We start from the raw sequence: 15,373 nt of genomic DNA on the forward strand, positions 1-15,373 counted from the left end.
AACTTGCTCACTTTTTAAAATATGCCCAAGCGCAACCCCACTACACCACCCCTAAATATACCTCATCCCATCCAATGTTCAATCCCCAACCACCTCAAAATATACAGGTGTCAACAGATTATTGGGCATCAAACGCATACTCCGAAGATCCAATAGAACAGGAAACTTCTTCCAATTTCACCTGATTCTGAAAATGGGACACTAGATTGAATTTCCAAAATATGGGTTGTGGTTGATACCTTTTCTATGCACTCATAAAACAGGTTGGAAGCTTCTCTTCCTACAGATTTCTAAGCAAACAAAAATCCAACTCTAAAGTTTGTATTCAAACCCCTAAGCCACTTCAATCAACCATATGATTGCATAATCCCAACAAAGCTGTAAGTTCTATAACATGCACCAAACAATCTACAGGGTAGCCCTAGGACTCCTTTTATGGGATTCTACACTTTGTATACCACATGGTGTAAACACCATACACTTAACTTCCTAAGCGGATAACATAGACAGAAAGTTTATCGGAAACAAGATAGACCATCACCAGTAGTCAAACATCATTGCACTTTAACTGCTACCAATTCCACAAAGCATTCATGACAATCTGCAGACTAGTTTTGACAAATAACACCTTTAAGCAGACAAGACGGTCCTAAATTGTTTATTGGGTATGAATTTTTACAAACATCACACATATTAGCGGTAACGGTGGAGCTGCAGAGTATTGCGCCTTCTCCAGGCTGCACGGCGAGAGCCACCAATAGTGTGGTGGAACTTGTGGCCCTTTCCAAGGCCACGGCTCTTTCGGCCAGCAGATGTCAGCCCACGCATCTCTCTGTGCTTGTGGACTGGTTTGGTGATCCACTGTGTGTCAGGGTTCCTTCTGATAGCTTTATGGAATGGATCAATGAGGATAACCTCAAAAAACTTGTATGTGGAATCTTCACCAACCCAGTAAGAATTCAGGACTCTCAAAGCCCCACAATGACGTCCAGCTCTCTCCTAAAAACAGGGGAGAAAGCCCAGTCAATCTTGGGTACTGCTTACAGCAGCAAATCAGACAAAAATCCTTCTTTCAAACTCTGGGTCACCATGGACTTAAGCAGACCAGGTCCCCACACACTGTAAGCCCTAAAGATTCAAACGAGATCTGCAGACAGAAACACATCATTCCCTCTCATTCTCCCTGTCCATGTTACACTAGGCATGGAGTTGAGTACTGCCCAAGATCTCGTTAGTAATTGGGATCAAACACATGGTCTTATACAAGAGTCAAAAGCTTCCGGCTTTTGGAAAGGGGTCTCCTACAGCAGAACACAGCTTAGCAACCCAAAAGAAAAACTGCATTTACTGCCTTCAAAAGCTTTTAGTTCTGCAGGTCCTGGTTCATTAAGACAAAAAAGCCCTTTCAGCGTATACTTAAGCACCAAACAGTAACAGAGTTTTGATAATAGATGCTCTTTGCCAAGGCTAAGTAAACAAAACACCTCCAGCCCCACCTTATACCCACCCAGTGAAGGTCTACTGCGTTGTCCCATTTCTAGCCGCCACCCGTAATGGGTTGTCAATTCAACTGGTAGGTACATCAATCTATTTACCTCAGCAACAGACTGAAGGCTTCTGGCAAACTTTAGCTGGTTAACACCATGATGGACAGGCTTGCCGTAAGTTGCACCCTTAGGAACTGGGCGTTTGCGGCCACCACGGCGGACACGAATCCTGTATATGACATAACCTGTACACACACACAAAACCAACAGGTGAGACTTTCCCGATGCTTCCCGTTACCGGGGGTGGGGTGGGGACATGCGGGACTTTTCTGGGGCAGTGGTATCGGACATCACGCACCTTGTTTGGCCTTGTACCCCAGCCTTCGCGCTTTATCAGGCCGGGTGGGGCGTGGAGCCCTGTGCAGCGCAGAAAGCTGGCGGTATTGCCAGCAACGGACCCTCAGCAAAAAGCGCATCACGTCGGACTGCTTCTTCCTCCATAGCTCCTGGATGTACTTGTATGCACCCATCTTGGCTCACCTTTGAGAGGAAGCACATTGGAAAAGCGATCGCTGTCAGGCAGTGATGAGAACTGGGCCGTCCGTCCCGGCGCCCCACCTTCCACAGAGAATGAGAACGGTCCCGCACAGGCGGCAGGGCGCAGCTGCCGATTCGGCTGGACCGATAGCCCGGGCTCGGGGAGGCAGCAAGGCTGGCCGCAGGGTTGTGAAGGCCACCGCCGGCGAGACTAAAACCCGGAAAGCTTCGCCCCACGCGGCCGGCCTGGCCAGGCCTCCATGCCTGAGTCCCGCGCCTCCTTCAGGCCCAGCTCGGATCCTGCCGCCATCGCGTCTCCCCTCAAGCCTCCCGGGTGGCTGCGTCTTCGCGCCCTCTCCACCCCGCATCCTGACTGAACGCTCGTGGGGAGAAGCAGCTCCGCGGCGGCAGAGCCGCCAGGGCCGGATGGCTGAAGACTAGCGCGATTCGTGACGGATAGAAACGCAAATATGGATCGACCTGCCTACCTGATGGCTGCCACCAGAGGAAAGGAAGAAGCCTTTCTCCCACAATCCCTTTTGTGGCTCCTCCCCCACCTCGGCGACTCTCCTTCCGGTGGGGCGGGGTGGCCGCACAGTGCCTCATGGGGTATGTAGTTCCGACATCCAATCTGGTGGGCGGAATCAGGCTGGGACAATTCGTCGCTTCCGGATGTCTTCCGCGGGCTCTCAGCATTGCCTCTGAACCGGGAAGGTTGCCAGAGGTGAGAGGCGTTGAGCCCGTGTGGGTCACGGGTGCGGGTCCTGAGGAGGCAGGTCGGGGACCGGCTCCAGAGCGACGCCCGCGGACCGCAGTGACCCGCGTGCCTCTGTCTCACTGCTCCGCAGTGTCAGGTTGGTGTCTCCGCCGGCTCCGCTCCGAGATCCCGGAGCAGCGTGACCGCCGCACAGCTACCGGGTGGGCGTAGGCGCTAGTGGCTGCGCGCGTGTCCTTGAGGCCCGCCGACCCAAGCCGAGAGGGTGGACCCTGGCGTCCGTCCTCCTTCTGCTTTCCCTGTGGTGGATGGGAATCCGGAGGTGCTAACGTCAGAACACGGGGGCTTTATTTTATCATGTTTTTAGGACAGCAAATTGTTCATTTGCCAAGTCCTCTTAGGTGCGGCTGTTTCAGGAAGAAATGCCCAGAAGGCTGACATTCTGCATTGCGTTCTTTATTAAGAAATAATGGTTTTGGAGGTTTTGCAGCTCCAGAATTTTCTTTCTTCATAGTCTTGCGGTTTTCATAAAGTCTACCCATGTTTGTGGCCAAGGTTCTGGATTCATGTTTATCTTTTACATCAATCTGTGGCTCTGTTCATCTTTTAAAATAAACAATGGCTTTAGCATTCTAAAAATCCTCACCTGTCTTAATTTGTGCGGGGCACAGTCTCAGCTGTTGGGTATGCAGCCACAAACAACGCACAAGTGCTAGCCTTGGGAGCAAACGTCAATACTAACCTATGTATTTAATTTGGTGCCAAGGACACACATTGAGGAAGTGAAGGGGTATAGGGCAATAGGGTGACAGTTGCCCAAGTGTCCCAAGAGGGAGGCCTCTCTTCAGCTGAACCCTTGGGGTGGGGTGGGGGGGCATCATGATGTAGCCAGTGGAGCCTGGACCTGGGTGGAAGTAATCTTCCAACCAATTAACTGCCTCATTTTTTTCTCTTTTTAGCACATCTGGTGTAGCTTGCATGTTAGGATGGAGTGCTCAGGATGCTATTTCTCATTCCCATTCCCACCCACCCCCAGGGAGATCTCTAAAAGAAATCTGGGGTGCTGGGGCGACTGTCACATTACTCCTCACTCCCTCAATGTGTGTCCTGTGATCAGATTAGCGATTACCCCATCATCAGAGAGCCTTCATCCAGTAACTGATAGAAACAGATGCAGAGACCCACAGCCAAACATTAGATGGAGCTCAGGGAATCCTGGTGAAGAGAAGGAGGAAAGATTGTAGGAGCCAGAGGGGTCAAGGACATTACATGAAAACCCACAGAAACAACTAACCTGGGTTGATAGGAAATCACAGACTCAGAAACAACAACCAAGGAGCTTGCATGGAACTGACCTAGGCCCTCTATATATCTGTGACAGTTGTGTAGCTTGGTCTACTTGTGGGACTTCTAACAGTGGGAGCAGAGGCTGTCCCTAACACGTTGACTGGTTCTTGGGAACCTATTCCTTGCCTTGCCCAACTTTACTTAATACAAGGAAGGTGCTTAATATTAATGAAACTTGTTATGCCAACCTCTGTTGATACCCAAGGGAGGCTTGCCCCTTTCTGAACAGAAACAGAGGTGTGGATTTGGGGGGTTAAGATGGGGGGGCAGGGGAGGGAATGAGAGGAAGAGGAGGGAGGGGAAACTCTGGTTTGGATGTGAAATTAATTAATTAATTAATTAATTAATTAAAAAAGATTTCTCTTTTGGGACAGTCTTAATTTTTTTTTAAGATTTATTTTTAGTTTCTGTGTTTGCTTGCATGTATGTATATGTGCCCTGGAACTGGAATGCCCAGTGGTGGGAAGCGTCCATGTAGGTGCTGGGACCTGAAGCAGTGTGCTCTACTGGAGTAGCAAGTGCTCTAGCTACTGAGCCTCTCCAGCCCCATTGAAGGATAACATTGAAGAATAAATTACAAGTCTGTGAGCGTAGTTAAGTGGCATAGCATTTAGGAATCAGAAACCAAACCTCAAAAAGTTTTAAGTTGGGGTATGGATGACTGAGACACAAGGTTAAGAGACAAGACAGAAGATACCAGGACTGACAGAGAAAACAGCAAGTGGTGTTTTGGAATCAAACCCAAGGAGCTAGGAAGCCACTAGATGGTTCTGAGAATGTAGGCTGGATTTTAAAATTCTAACTTAGGATGATTTGAGGCTAAAAGGAAAGAGAGTGGAATAGAGAGCATAGTGAGATGGTTAGGTTTCCCCAACAGCAATTACAGTTTTAAATTTATGTTTTCGAGATACATTTTTCTTTCTCTTTTATTTTTGCTATGTAGCTTTAACTGTCCTGAAAACTTAATGTATGCACTAGGCTAGCCTCCAACCTGCACAGACCCCATCTGTTTTTCCCTCAAGTGAGGAGGCTGTGCTTGCCCCACCTGGCCTCCACTGCAATACATTTAATGGCTTAAATAAAACATTTATCATTTTATAGTTTGTAGATCAGAAATATCAGGTTAAAGCCATGGTGTTGGGGCTGGAGAGATGGCTCAAAGTTTAAGAGCACTGACTATGCTTCCAAAGGAGGTAGATTCAATTCCTAGCACCCACCCACATGTTAGCTCACAACTGTCTGTAACTCCAGTTCCAGGACATCTGACACCTTCACACAAACATACACGCAGGCAAACACCAATGAAAATTAAAACTAAATAAATAAATAAATAGCCCAAGGCCACCTGCATCCTTTCCAGTCATTCCCTCTCCTCTAAAACTTGTTTTATAAATCCACCTCCATCTTAATCTCTGTTAATTCAGTCACGCATGCAAAATTCCTTTTCAAGTGAGGTCTCAAAGGTTTACAGGGTTAGGATGGGGGCATCTTTGAGAGTCCATTTCTATAAAAGTGGAGGTGGAAGCTGGAGAGATGGCTCACTGGTTTAGAGGACCCGGTTCCATCCCCAGAATCCACATAGCAGCTCTTCCTGGCTTCCATTAGGGATCATTAAAATCTGTCAACTCATTTGGGGCAGGGCCTAGGCCCCTCCCCTGTGTATCTAGGCTAAGAGAGTATCCCTCCATGGGAAATGGGGTCCTAAAGTCCTTCATGCACTAGGGATACATCCTGGTCCCATTGCCATAGGCTCCATAGACTGCTCAGTGCTCCTAACTGGCACCCATATTCAGGGGGCCTGGTTTGGTCCTATGTTGGTTCCCCAGCTGTCAGACTGAGGTCCATGAGTTCCCACTTGCTCAGGTCAGCTGTTTCTGTGGGTTTTCCCATCGTGATCTTGACCCCTTTGTTCATCACTCCTCCCTCTGTGAAACTGGATAACAGGACTTTGGCTCAGTGTTTAGCTGTAGATCTTTGCTTCTGCTTCCACCAGCTCCTGGATGAAGGCTCTAGGATGGCATTTAAGGTAGCCTCTCCACTATTGCTTAGGTTCCTAGTAGGGATCATCCTTGTGGATCTCTGTACAATTCCCTAGTGCCAGATTTCTCTTTAAACCTATAGTGGCTCCCTCTATTGATGTGTTGTCCCTTTTCTTGCTCTCCTCTATTCCTCTCCCACTCAATCTTCCTGATCACTCATGTTCTCCTCCCCACCCCTCTTCTCCCCTCTTTCTCCTGCCTCCCTCCCTTCTCCCCCCCCCCATGCTTCCAATTTGTTCAGGGGCTCCTGTCTTTTCCATTTCACTGGGGGACCATGTATGTCACTCTTACAGTCCTCCTTGTTTCCTAGCTTCTCTGGAGGTGTGGATTGTAAGCTGGTAATCCTTTTCTCTATGTCTAATATCCATATATGAGTGAGTACATACCATGTTTGTCTTTCGGTGACTGGGTTACCTCACTCAGGATGGTTTCTTCTAGTTCCATCCATTTGCCTGCAAATTTCAAGATTCCATTGTTTTTTTCCGCTGAGTAGTACTTCATTGTGTAAATGTACCACATTTTCTGTATCCATTCTTTGGTTGAGGGGCATCTAGGTTGCTTCCAGGTTCTGGCTATTACAAATAATGCAGCTAGTGTTCTTATCTATGGAGCTATTTCTATGACCCCTTATAAAAGTTTTGTTTTTGTTTTTTTTCATTAAGCCAGGCAGGGTGATGCACACTTTTAATTCTGCATTTGGGAGATAGAGGCAGGAGAATCTCTGAATTTGAAGCCAGCCTAGTCTACATAGTGAGTTTTAGGTAGCCAGAGCTACATAGTGAGACCTGTCTCGAAAAAGCTACACAGGGTTTCTCTGTGTAGCTTTGGAGCCTGTCCTGAAACTTGCTCTGAAGACCAAGCTAGCCTTGAACTCCGAGAGATCCACCTGCTTCTGCCTCCTGAGTGCTAGGATTAAAGGCATGTGCCATCACTGCCTGGCAATTTTTTAAAAATTATACTTATTTGTGCATGCATATATAAGTATGTAGAAGTTGAGAGGACCTCTGGGAATTGCTTATCAAATTTAGGTCAGCAGACTGGGTAGCAAGTATTTTTACCCACTGGTAAGCTGGGGTTTGAAACAAGGTTTTTCTGTAGACCTCTGGTTGTTCTGGAGCTGTCTGCCTCTGCTTCCCAAGTGCTTCAGTTAAGGACTGTGCCACCATGCCCAGCTTACAATTTGACCTTTTTGTTTTTTCTAAATGTGCATTGGTGTTTTGCCTACATGTATGTGAGTGAGGGTGTCAGATCCCTTGGAACTGGAGTTGCAGACAGTTGTGAGCTATTTGTGAGTGCTAGGAATTGAACCCAGGTCCTCTAGAACAGCCAGTGATTTTAACCTCTGAGGCATCTCTCTAGCTCCACCATTTGACTTTTTTAAAATGACTTTTCTGTGTTCTTAATGAACCATTAACCTTTTTACCTTAGTTGCCAATATTCTGTCTTTTGGAAAAACAAAAGCCTTAAAGAAAATGTTACCTTACTCGTGGTAATCCTCCAGCATCAGCACTCTTCTTTTCCCAAGTGCTGGAATTGTAGGCATGTACAGCCATGCCCAGATATCAACATTTAAGGTGATCTCTGGTTTACTATGTAGCTGACTATGATCCTTGGTCTCCTGAGTGCTGGGATTACAGGCATCTCCATTTAGGTGTTTTACAGTATATCCAGATGATTTCTGTGGCAATATATGAGAAACTCTTAACAAATATCTTGGAGAATAGAGTGTGGAAAGATTATCATATTCTGTATCCACCCTTTTAATATTTGGAGTTTCCCTTGTACTGTATTTCTTGTTCAACTTTAAGGGAAAGAAAGAATTTATCTTAACATGTCCAGTTTTAAAGTTCCTCCATTTTCTCCACAGAGTTGTCCTGAGAGAAGATGGGAAAGGGCTGCAAGGTTGTTGTTTGTGGTTTGTTGTCTGTTGGGAAAACTGCAATTCTGGAGCAACTGCTTTATGGGAATCACACTATTGGTAAGATTCTCTTTCTTAGTTTCTTAGATTCTGGAACTTGTGGAGGACACTTGTTGGTCATGCTAAATAGTGTAAAAGGAGAGTAAGTAGAGAAAGGGGAAAATGTTTTTTTTTTAAATTTAGCAGCGCTTGCTACAGGTTATATAACAGGTCAGAAAACACAGGGCAGGTAGACATGAGTGATATGAAAATGGGGTACTATGCATCTGCATCGAAAGGGGGTCTAGGAATCCTAGGGTCTCTGAGATAGTAATATTGAGTAATGCTTTTCTTTAGGCATAGTATGCTAATGCTGCTGTATAGGTTTAAAAACAGCTGCTGCAGCTGTTTACTACAGTATGACCTAATTTTGTAAGTTGGAATAATCTCATTCATTTTTCCCCTTGATGAGTATATACTGTTTCCTATTTTCTTTATCATACTGCATGTGATGGTGCTTTGTAGAATTGCAGAGGTGAAAAAAATGGTATTTCTGGCTTTATTGAGGTCATGATTTTGGTAAAGAAGATACACATATTAAAATGACTTAGGTATATTTGAAAGATTAGTAAATGCAGATCTTTTTGTTGTTAATGTTTTTGTTTTTGAAGACAGGGTTTCTCTGTGACTTTGGAGGTAAATACAGATCTTTAGGGCATTTCTTTCTGGTACATATCTTAGAGCACATTTTTATTTTATTAATCATTTTGATGACTTTTTTTTTCCCCCAGACAGGGTTTCTCCATAGCCTTGGCTATCCTGGAACTTACTGTGAGACCAAGCTGGCCTCAAACTCACAGATTCCCCTTGCCTGTGCCTCTCAAGTTCTGGGGTTAAAGGTGTGAGCTACTACACCCCACCCCCAAAGCATGACCTTTGTTTCTTTTTTCTTTTTCTTTTTTCAGATTAATTTATTTATTATGTATACAGTGTTCTGCCTGCAGGCCAGAAGGGGGCACCAGATCTCTTTACAGATGGTTGTGAGCCACCATGTGGTTGCTGGGAATTGAACTCAGGACCTTTGGAAGAGCAGGCAATGCTTTTAAACACTGAGCCATCTCTCCGCCTCAAAATATTATTTTCTCTTTATTTTGGTTTCTTTTTTAAAAAAATTTATTTACTTATTTTTATTACATATAGTGTTCTGTCTGCATATTTGCCTGTACCCCAGAAGAGGACACCAGATCTCATGATAGATGGTTGTGAAGATAGTTGTGAGCCACCATGTGGTTACCAGGAATTGAACTCAGGACCTCTGAAAGAGCAGTCAGTGCTCTCAACCTTTGAGCCATCTCTCCAGCCCCCTATTTTGGTTTCTTGAGACAGGGTTTTCAGACTGGCTTTGGGCTCACAGAGATCCACCTGCCTCTGCTTCCCAAGTACTAGGATAAAAGGCATGTACCAATACACCCAGCTGATTGGCCATTGTAGAGATTAAAGGATGACTTGTGGAATCAGTTCTTCCCTACTTTTTAGTGGGTTCCAGAACTGAACTCAGGTCACTAAGCTGGAGAGCAATCTTGGTGGTCCAAAAAATATTTTTAGAAAAACAGATACTTTTAGATGAATAACTGCTTTTTCATTTAGAAGAAATTAGTAAGGTAGAAATGTGATTATTACATATGGTGCATGAGAAACCTAGAAAGCCAGTCTCAAAAGAACAGGGAACTAGTGAATAACTGACCCCATTTTTTTGTTTGTTTGTTGGTTTGTTGGAAACAGTCTTACTATGTAACCTTGGCTGGCCTGGAATTTATAGAAGTCTACTTGCCTCCTGAGTGCTGAGACTAAAGGTGTGAGCCGCCATACCTAACTGACTGTGGTTCTTTTTAATATAGGAATGGAAGACTGTGAAACAATGGAAGACGTGTATATGGCCTCAGTGGAGACAGACCGTGGGGTGAAGGAACAGCTCCATTTATATGACACCCGAGGCCTGCAGGAAGGCGTGGAGCTGCCAAAGCATTATTTCTCTTTTGCTGATGGTTTTGTTCTTGTGTACAGTGTGAATAACCTTGAATCCTTTCAAAGAGTGGAACTTCTGAAGAAAGAAATTGACAAGTTCAAAGACAAAAAAGAGGTAAGTGGCTATTTCAGATGCCAAGTGTGAAGTCTAATACTGTTAGAATTGTAGTGTAGTATAGAGTAGCATTTTGTGTAGTTCACACATTTAAAAGCCATTCAGTTTTATTGGCAGGATCTGCAAACACAGGGTATGCAGGACTGGCTGAGCCCTTTTAGCACAAGTATGGCTTCTGCCTTTCTGTTTTACTCTGTCCAAGGTACGCTTTCTAGCTCCCTAGCTCAGGTTCTGCATAACTCAGTCATGTAGGGATCATTGTTTCTTCAGGCATTTAGTATATCTGTGGCAAAATATGATTGCTGTCATCTTCAACCTAATAAAAAAAAAAAAAAAAACCACACACATACAAGCTAATAACTAGTCATCAGCTCCTACCTATTTGCCACTTTTCCTCTGCCTGGAATTGTCTAGTCACAGATCTTTACATCTCCCCCAGCTCAGTCATTATCCTTGGATCCAGGCAGCATACTGGTTAATAGCAATGATAGATTGTCTCATCACAGATTCTTTCCTTTCCTTATTTATTTATTGGCTTTTCTTTTGTGTTTTTGTTTTTCAAGGCAGGGTTTCTTTGGAGGCTGTCCTGGAACTAGCTCTTGTAGACCAGGCTGGTCTGGAACTCACAGAGTTCCACCTGCCTCTGCCTCCTGAGTGCTGGGATTAAAGGCATGCACCAATATACCCATCTGACTGGCCATCTTTAAAAAGAAAAAAAAAAATAGCGGGGGGGGGGGGGGGGTCGGGGGGTGTCATCAGGTTAAAGGAAGGAAGAAGTTGGAAAGACCACGGTCTGAGATATCATTTGGCTAAAGACATGAATGCAGCAATTTGTTGGATAGGAGCCAGAGATGGTAGTAGATGGTAGTTATGAAGTGGGACCCACATCCATCCCACCCCCCCCCCCCCGAAGCAGGGTTAAGAGTGGAATTTAACATAGGGTTTATCGGGAATGTGGTGGTATAACTAGAACAGGGTGATGAAAATACTCTGGGCTGGATGAGGGACTTTGGGGATGTGAGGTAGACTGCAGCTAGAGGTAGCAGAGCTAGAGGGTGCATCCTAGTGACAGTAGCACTGGCTGCAGTTAGGCATAAGGAGGAAGTAGGGTTGGTGTGGAATTGAAATCAGGAAAGGGAGTGACCATGGCAGGGAATGACTGATCAGGAGGAAATGTGATCATCAGAAAAGTCAAAACCAAGAGTCCAGGTTATGGAAGCATGTACATAAGGAAGGAGTGACATTGTTAGGGACGATGACCACAGTCATGATGGGGTGACCATGAAATTAGCCTGTGATTGGCAACAGCATGTGAGTGGGGGCTTGGTAGGTGAGTGTGTTGGACTAGGGGCACTAACGTTCTGCAGAAGTTGTTAGGACAGGACTCTGTCCCAAGCCAGTCATTTGGGAAGAGGGGACCTCAAGAAAGTGCCCCCACCAGACTGGTCTGTAGGGCATCATCTTAATTGATGTGGGAGGGCCCAGCTCATAATGGTCAGTGACATTCCTGAGTGTAGTACTGGGTGCTTTGAGAAAGCAGACATGGGGAGCTAGCCAGTAAGAGTACTCCTCAATTTCCTGTTTCAGTTCCTACACTGACTTCTCTCAGTAATGGACTGGGACCTGTTAAGCTGAAATAAACCCTTTTCCTTCCAAGCTGGTTTTGATCAGTGTTTTATCACAGTAGTAGAAACCCTAACTAAGGCAGATTCTGTTGGAACACCACTGGGGTACTACATACCTTAACTACACTGCCTCTTCCAGAGACTCAGCAGTAGTGGGAGACATGCCCAGAGCTCAGGCCTTCCCTAGAGGCCAGGGACAGCTGTGGTTCAGTGCTCTGCTCAGGACTATTCCCAACAACTCCCCCATCCCTTCCTCCACTGGCCTTACAATCTGAGGGCTGCCTCCTGCCCTTTTTGGGGGGCTTCGGCACTGTGGTTCTTTACTATGTTCTAGTCATGCCAAGGACTGCCTGTTGGGTAGTTAAATGCATGATTTACTTGTACTTAGTGTAAAATGTTCCTTCCGGCTTACAATTCACAGGATATTTAGTAGGACAGTAGTAGTTCTGACCTTTTAAGGACAGAATAACCAGGAACACACTGCCTCTAGAGCTACAGAACTCGTAGCTCTGCAGTGTCTTTACCTTAAAGCAGTGTAGTCATGGTAAGCCATGGTCCTAGACTGGATGGTAATTTCCAAGTCAGCTAACCAGTAGTTAAAAATATTGACTGTTTGTATGACTCAGGAAAAGAAGTGAGGTGATGCCTTCTCTTATTTCTGTCATGTCTGAGGATGCTTCCACCAGCCTAGTACTGTGGACTAACCTAAGGCCTTATACTTGTTAAGTTCTCTACGTCCCCAGTCTTTTATTTTTTAAACTTTGTTTTTGACAGTCTAAGTTGCCCAAGCTGGCCTTGAACTTGCACTCCTCCTGCCTCAACTCCAGAGCAGCTGAGATTACTGACTCTCATCACCTCAGTATTATTTAAGTAAAGCAGTCTGCCAAATGGAAGAGCGATTCTTACTTACCCATTTTGCATAGAAACTGTTACTGACCCTATACTAGTGTGGTCTTTTCATCATTTTCTTTCAGGTGGCAATTGTTGTGTTAGGAAACAAACTCGACCTTTCTGAGCAAAGACAAGTGGATGCTGAAGTGGCACAGCAGTGGGCAAAAAGTGAAAAAGTGAAACTGTGGGAGGTGACAGTGACAGATCGGAGGACACTGATTGAACCCTTCACTTTACTAGCCAGCAAGCTTTCCCAGCCCCAGAGCAAATCCAGCTTCCCTCTGCCAGGGAGGAAAAACAAAGGGAACTCCAATTCTGAAAACTGAGTCAAGCCTTGAATGTCTGTAGCATGGCACAAGGCTACAATTTAACACGGCCCTTTACAAAACCACCTCTGGGCCTTATGGAACTCCTAAAGTGGTAATTCAATGCACTTTATGTTATAATTAACTTATTGGGATAGTTTATTATTGTTGAACATATTTGTCTTTATTTGAAACCTGTTCTTGAAATCAACATCTTTGTTACTTATGTTGCACTTGTCATTAATAGTAAAATAAAATTTAGAGAGTATGCAATGTACCATGGGTACCCTTCCAGCCTGTTAGGAACTGTCATATTCATTGTAATTTTATGCAAATTCCTTAGTGTGAACATAACTTCAAAAACGTTTATTACTGTGTGCATGTGGTATGTGTGTATGCAGTCAGTTCTCCTTCCATCTGTTGGTGAGTTCCAGGGGTCAAGTGAGTTCCAAGGCTGCTGGATTTGCATGGCAAGCACCCTTTCACTGGGGAAGGCAGATTAATCAGGACTGGAGAGATTGCTGAGTAGTTAAGACTGATGCTCTTACAGAAGACCCAGGTTCAATTCCTGGTACCTACTTGGTGGCTCACAAACACCAGTAACTGATTCCAAGGGATCCAATCTTGCCTTCCTCAGGTACTGCATGGACAGTGTCCATATATACATGCAGGGAAAACCACTCATATACATAAAGTATTTTAAAGTTTTAAAGGCTAATTATCTAATGTCTAAGATTTAAAATGTGGCAGCTGTTTTGTGTACCTAAGTATATCAATAACAATTTGGATGTACATGAATTGAAGTATAACAGAACTTAAATTTAGGATAAGTAGTCTTGTCATATTCAGAACCCTGTTTTTATTCTATAGCTAGGCCTGTGCTGATGATAAAACCAAATACTAGAGGATCTTCTTTTGAAAATGGCTAGGCTGAGATAAAACACCCCTTTCCTTCTGATAACCTTGTCATGTACAGTAGAATATGTCAGACACTGAGCTACCATTATTCTTAAATATTTATCTGAGTTTGTACTGTAGTTTATGGAAGATCTTAGCAAAATTCAAACAGTGTGGTAACTGTTAAAAAGCTTGACAGCACTATACTAAGAACTAGGAAATAAGCTACTTGGAGGTTTCAGCTATAAACCAACTTTAACCATTTAACTGAAAAGCAAAATATGAAATAAGTTATAGTAGAGAACGTATTAAGACAACAAGTAAAGTATGGTTTTAACAGTAGTCATCTCAGCCCAGTGAGTATAGCATACTACTACACATCAGCATTAGTGCTGTTGGCTTTTTTTGTTGTTGGTATTGCAGACTGAACCCAAGGTTTCACACACATGTCATTAACTTTTTTACTTTTGAGAAAGGGTTTTAATAAATTACCTAGGTGGAATCCTTGTGCCCTAGACAACCCTGAATACTGGTATTACAGACAATCAGGTTTGCCCTGCCATCTCCCTTTAAAGACAAGGTCTTATTATATAACCCTGGCTTGTTTGGACTATGTAGACCAGGCCAGCCTTGAACTCAAAGCCTTCCTCTGCTAGGATTAAAGGTATGTACCACTATGCCCAATCTTGGCCGGTTCTTTAAAAACAAACAAACAAACAAACAAAAAAACAAAAAACTTTTTTTCTCCTTTTTAATTATCACATGGATATTATGTCACTTCTCTAGCCTGCCCTTCAAGGTATGTATCTATTAGCTTTTTCCTCTTAGGTATTGTATATAGATCCCTGACAAGCAGTCTATTTTTTTCTCTTGACTGCATTTAGATCTTATGCTTTAATACAATGGAATTAGTTACCATGTTTTTAAAATGATAAGAGTAAACATCTCCTGGGTTAGCTTTCCTTTTTCTGAGACATGATCTCAGGTAGTCTAGGCTACTCTCAAACTCAGTGTATTGCTGAGGATGACCTTGATCTCTAATCCTCTGGCCTCCACCCACAAACTGCAGCAGCAGTACTACTGAGTCAGAGAAACTGCCGTGCAAGGTGGTAGCACCAACTGACCAGGGCAACTCATTTCTTATGTGCCCACTGCCATTGCATCTGCAAATCAGATAATGCTTTCAGAAACAGGGAGCAAGTTTATCTTTGAAGCTTAGCTGACTTTGACTGCCTATTGGGTTTTGGGTTTTCGAGACAGAGTTTCTCTGTGTAGCTTTGAAGACTGTCCTGGAACTTGCTCACAGAGTACTACCTGCCTCTGCCTCCTGGATTAAAGGTGTGCCCTACCATGCCCAATTCTATTTTTTTTTTTTTTTTTTAAGATCCCTCCAAATCTGCGTGTAAGTACCTGTCCTGGCATATGTTAGTAGCATGTATTCCTTAACCTGCTCCAGAAGCAAAGACTCCAGAGAGGCAATGAATATAGAAGGG

General features: G+C 44.3%; 2 protein-coding genes across 3 annotated transcripts; one reads left to right on the top strand and one right to left on the bottom strand.

Moving 5' to 3' along the window:
- Positions 1-642: 642 nt before the first annotated feature.
- Rpl15 (ribosomal protein L15) lies at positions 643-2,650 on the bottom strand. Its single transcript, XM_027389389.2, has 4 exons — positions 2,513-2,650; positions 1,846-2,027; positions 1,596-1,732; positions 643-999 (listed from the first exon to the last, which is right to left on the bottom strand). The coding sequence occupies exons 2-4, from the start codon at positions 2,015-2,017 to the stop codon at positions 694-696; spliced, it is 615 nt and encodes a 204-aa protein (XP_027245190.1). The 5' UTR covers positions 2,018-2,027; positions 2,513-2,650; the 3' UTR covers positions 643-693.
- An 11-nt stretch (positions 2,651-2,661) lies between these two features.
- On the top strand, positions 2,662-13,321 carry Nkiras1 (NFKB inhibitor interacting Ras like 1). 2 transcript variants are annotated; one of them, XM_027389394.2, is made up of 4 exons: positions 2,662-2,748; positions 7,993-8,103; positions 9,921-10,162; positions 12,762-13,321. In XM_027389394.2, the coding sequence occupies exons 2-4, from the start codon at positions 8,010-8,012 to the stop codon at positions 13,002-13,004; spliced, it is 579 nt and encodes a 192-aa protein (XP_027245195.1). In that variant the 5' UTR covers positions 2,662-2,748; positions 7,993-8,009; the 3' UTR covers positions 13,005-13,321. The 2 variants fall into 2 exon arrangements, with proteins under 2 accessions (XP_027245195.1, XP_027245194.1); XM_027389393.2 differs by having other exon boundaries at positions 2,725-2,878; positions 12,762-13,269.
- The last annotated feature ends 2,052 nt before the right edge of the window (positions 13,322-15,373 follow it).

Source organism: Cricetulus griseus (assembly GCF_003668045.3).
Source record: "Cricetulus griseus strain 17A/GY chromosome 1 unlocalized genomic scaffold, alternate assembly CriGri-PICRH-1.0 chr1_1, whole genome shotgun sequence".
NCBI classification, from domain to species: Eukaryota; Metazoa; Chordata; class Mammalia; order Rodentia; family Cricetidae; genus Cricetulus; species Cricetulus griseus.

Bases quoted from the DNA above. Each gene is read 5' to 3' on its own strand.
- Rpl15 (XM_027389389.2), bottom strand. From the start codon at position 2,017: ATGGGTGCATACAAGTACATCCAGGAGCTATGGAGGAAGAAGCAGTCC. The intron at 1,733-1,845 runs GTGCGTGATGTC...GTGTGTGTACAG, and splicing joins GGGGTACAAGGCCAAACAAG to GTTATGTCATATACAGGATT. The intron at 1,000-1,595 runs GTAAATAGATTG...CCCTGTTTTTAG, and splicing joins GCCTTCAGTCTGTTGCTGAG to GAGAGAGCTGGACGTCATTG.
- Nkiras1 (XM_027389394.2), top strand. From the start codon at position 8,010: ATGGGAAAGGGCTGCAAGGTTGTTGTTTGTGGTTTGTTGTCTGTTGGG. The intron at 8,104-9,920 runs GTAAGATTCTCT...TTTTTAATATAG, and splicing joins TTATGGGAATCACACTATTG to GAATGGAAGACTGTGAAACA. The intron at 10,163-12,761 runs GTAAGTGGCTAT...ATTTTCTTTCAG, and splicing joins AGTTCAAAGACAAAAAAGAG to GTGGCAATTGTTGTGTTAGG.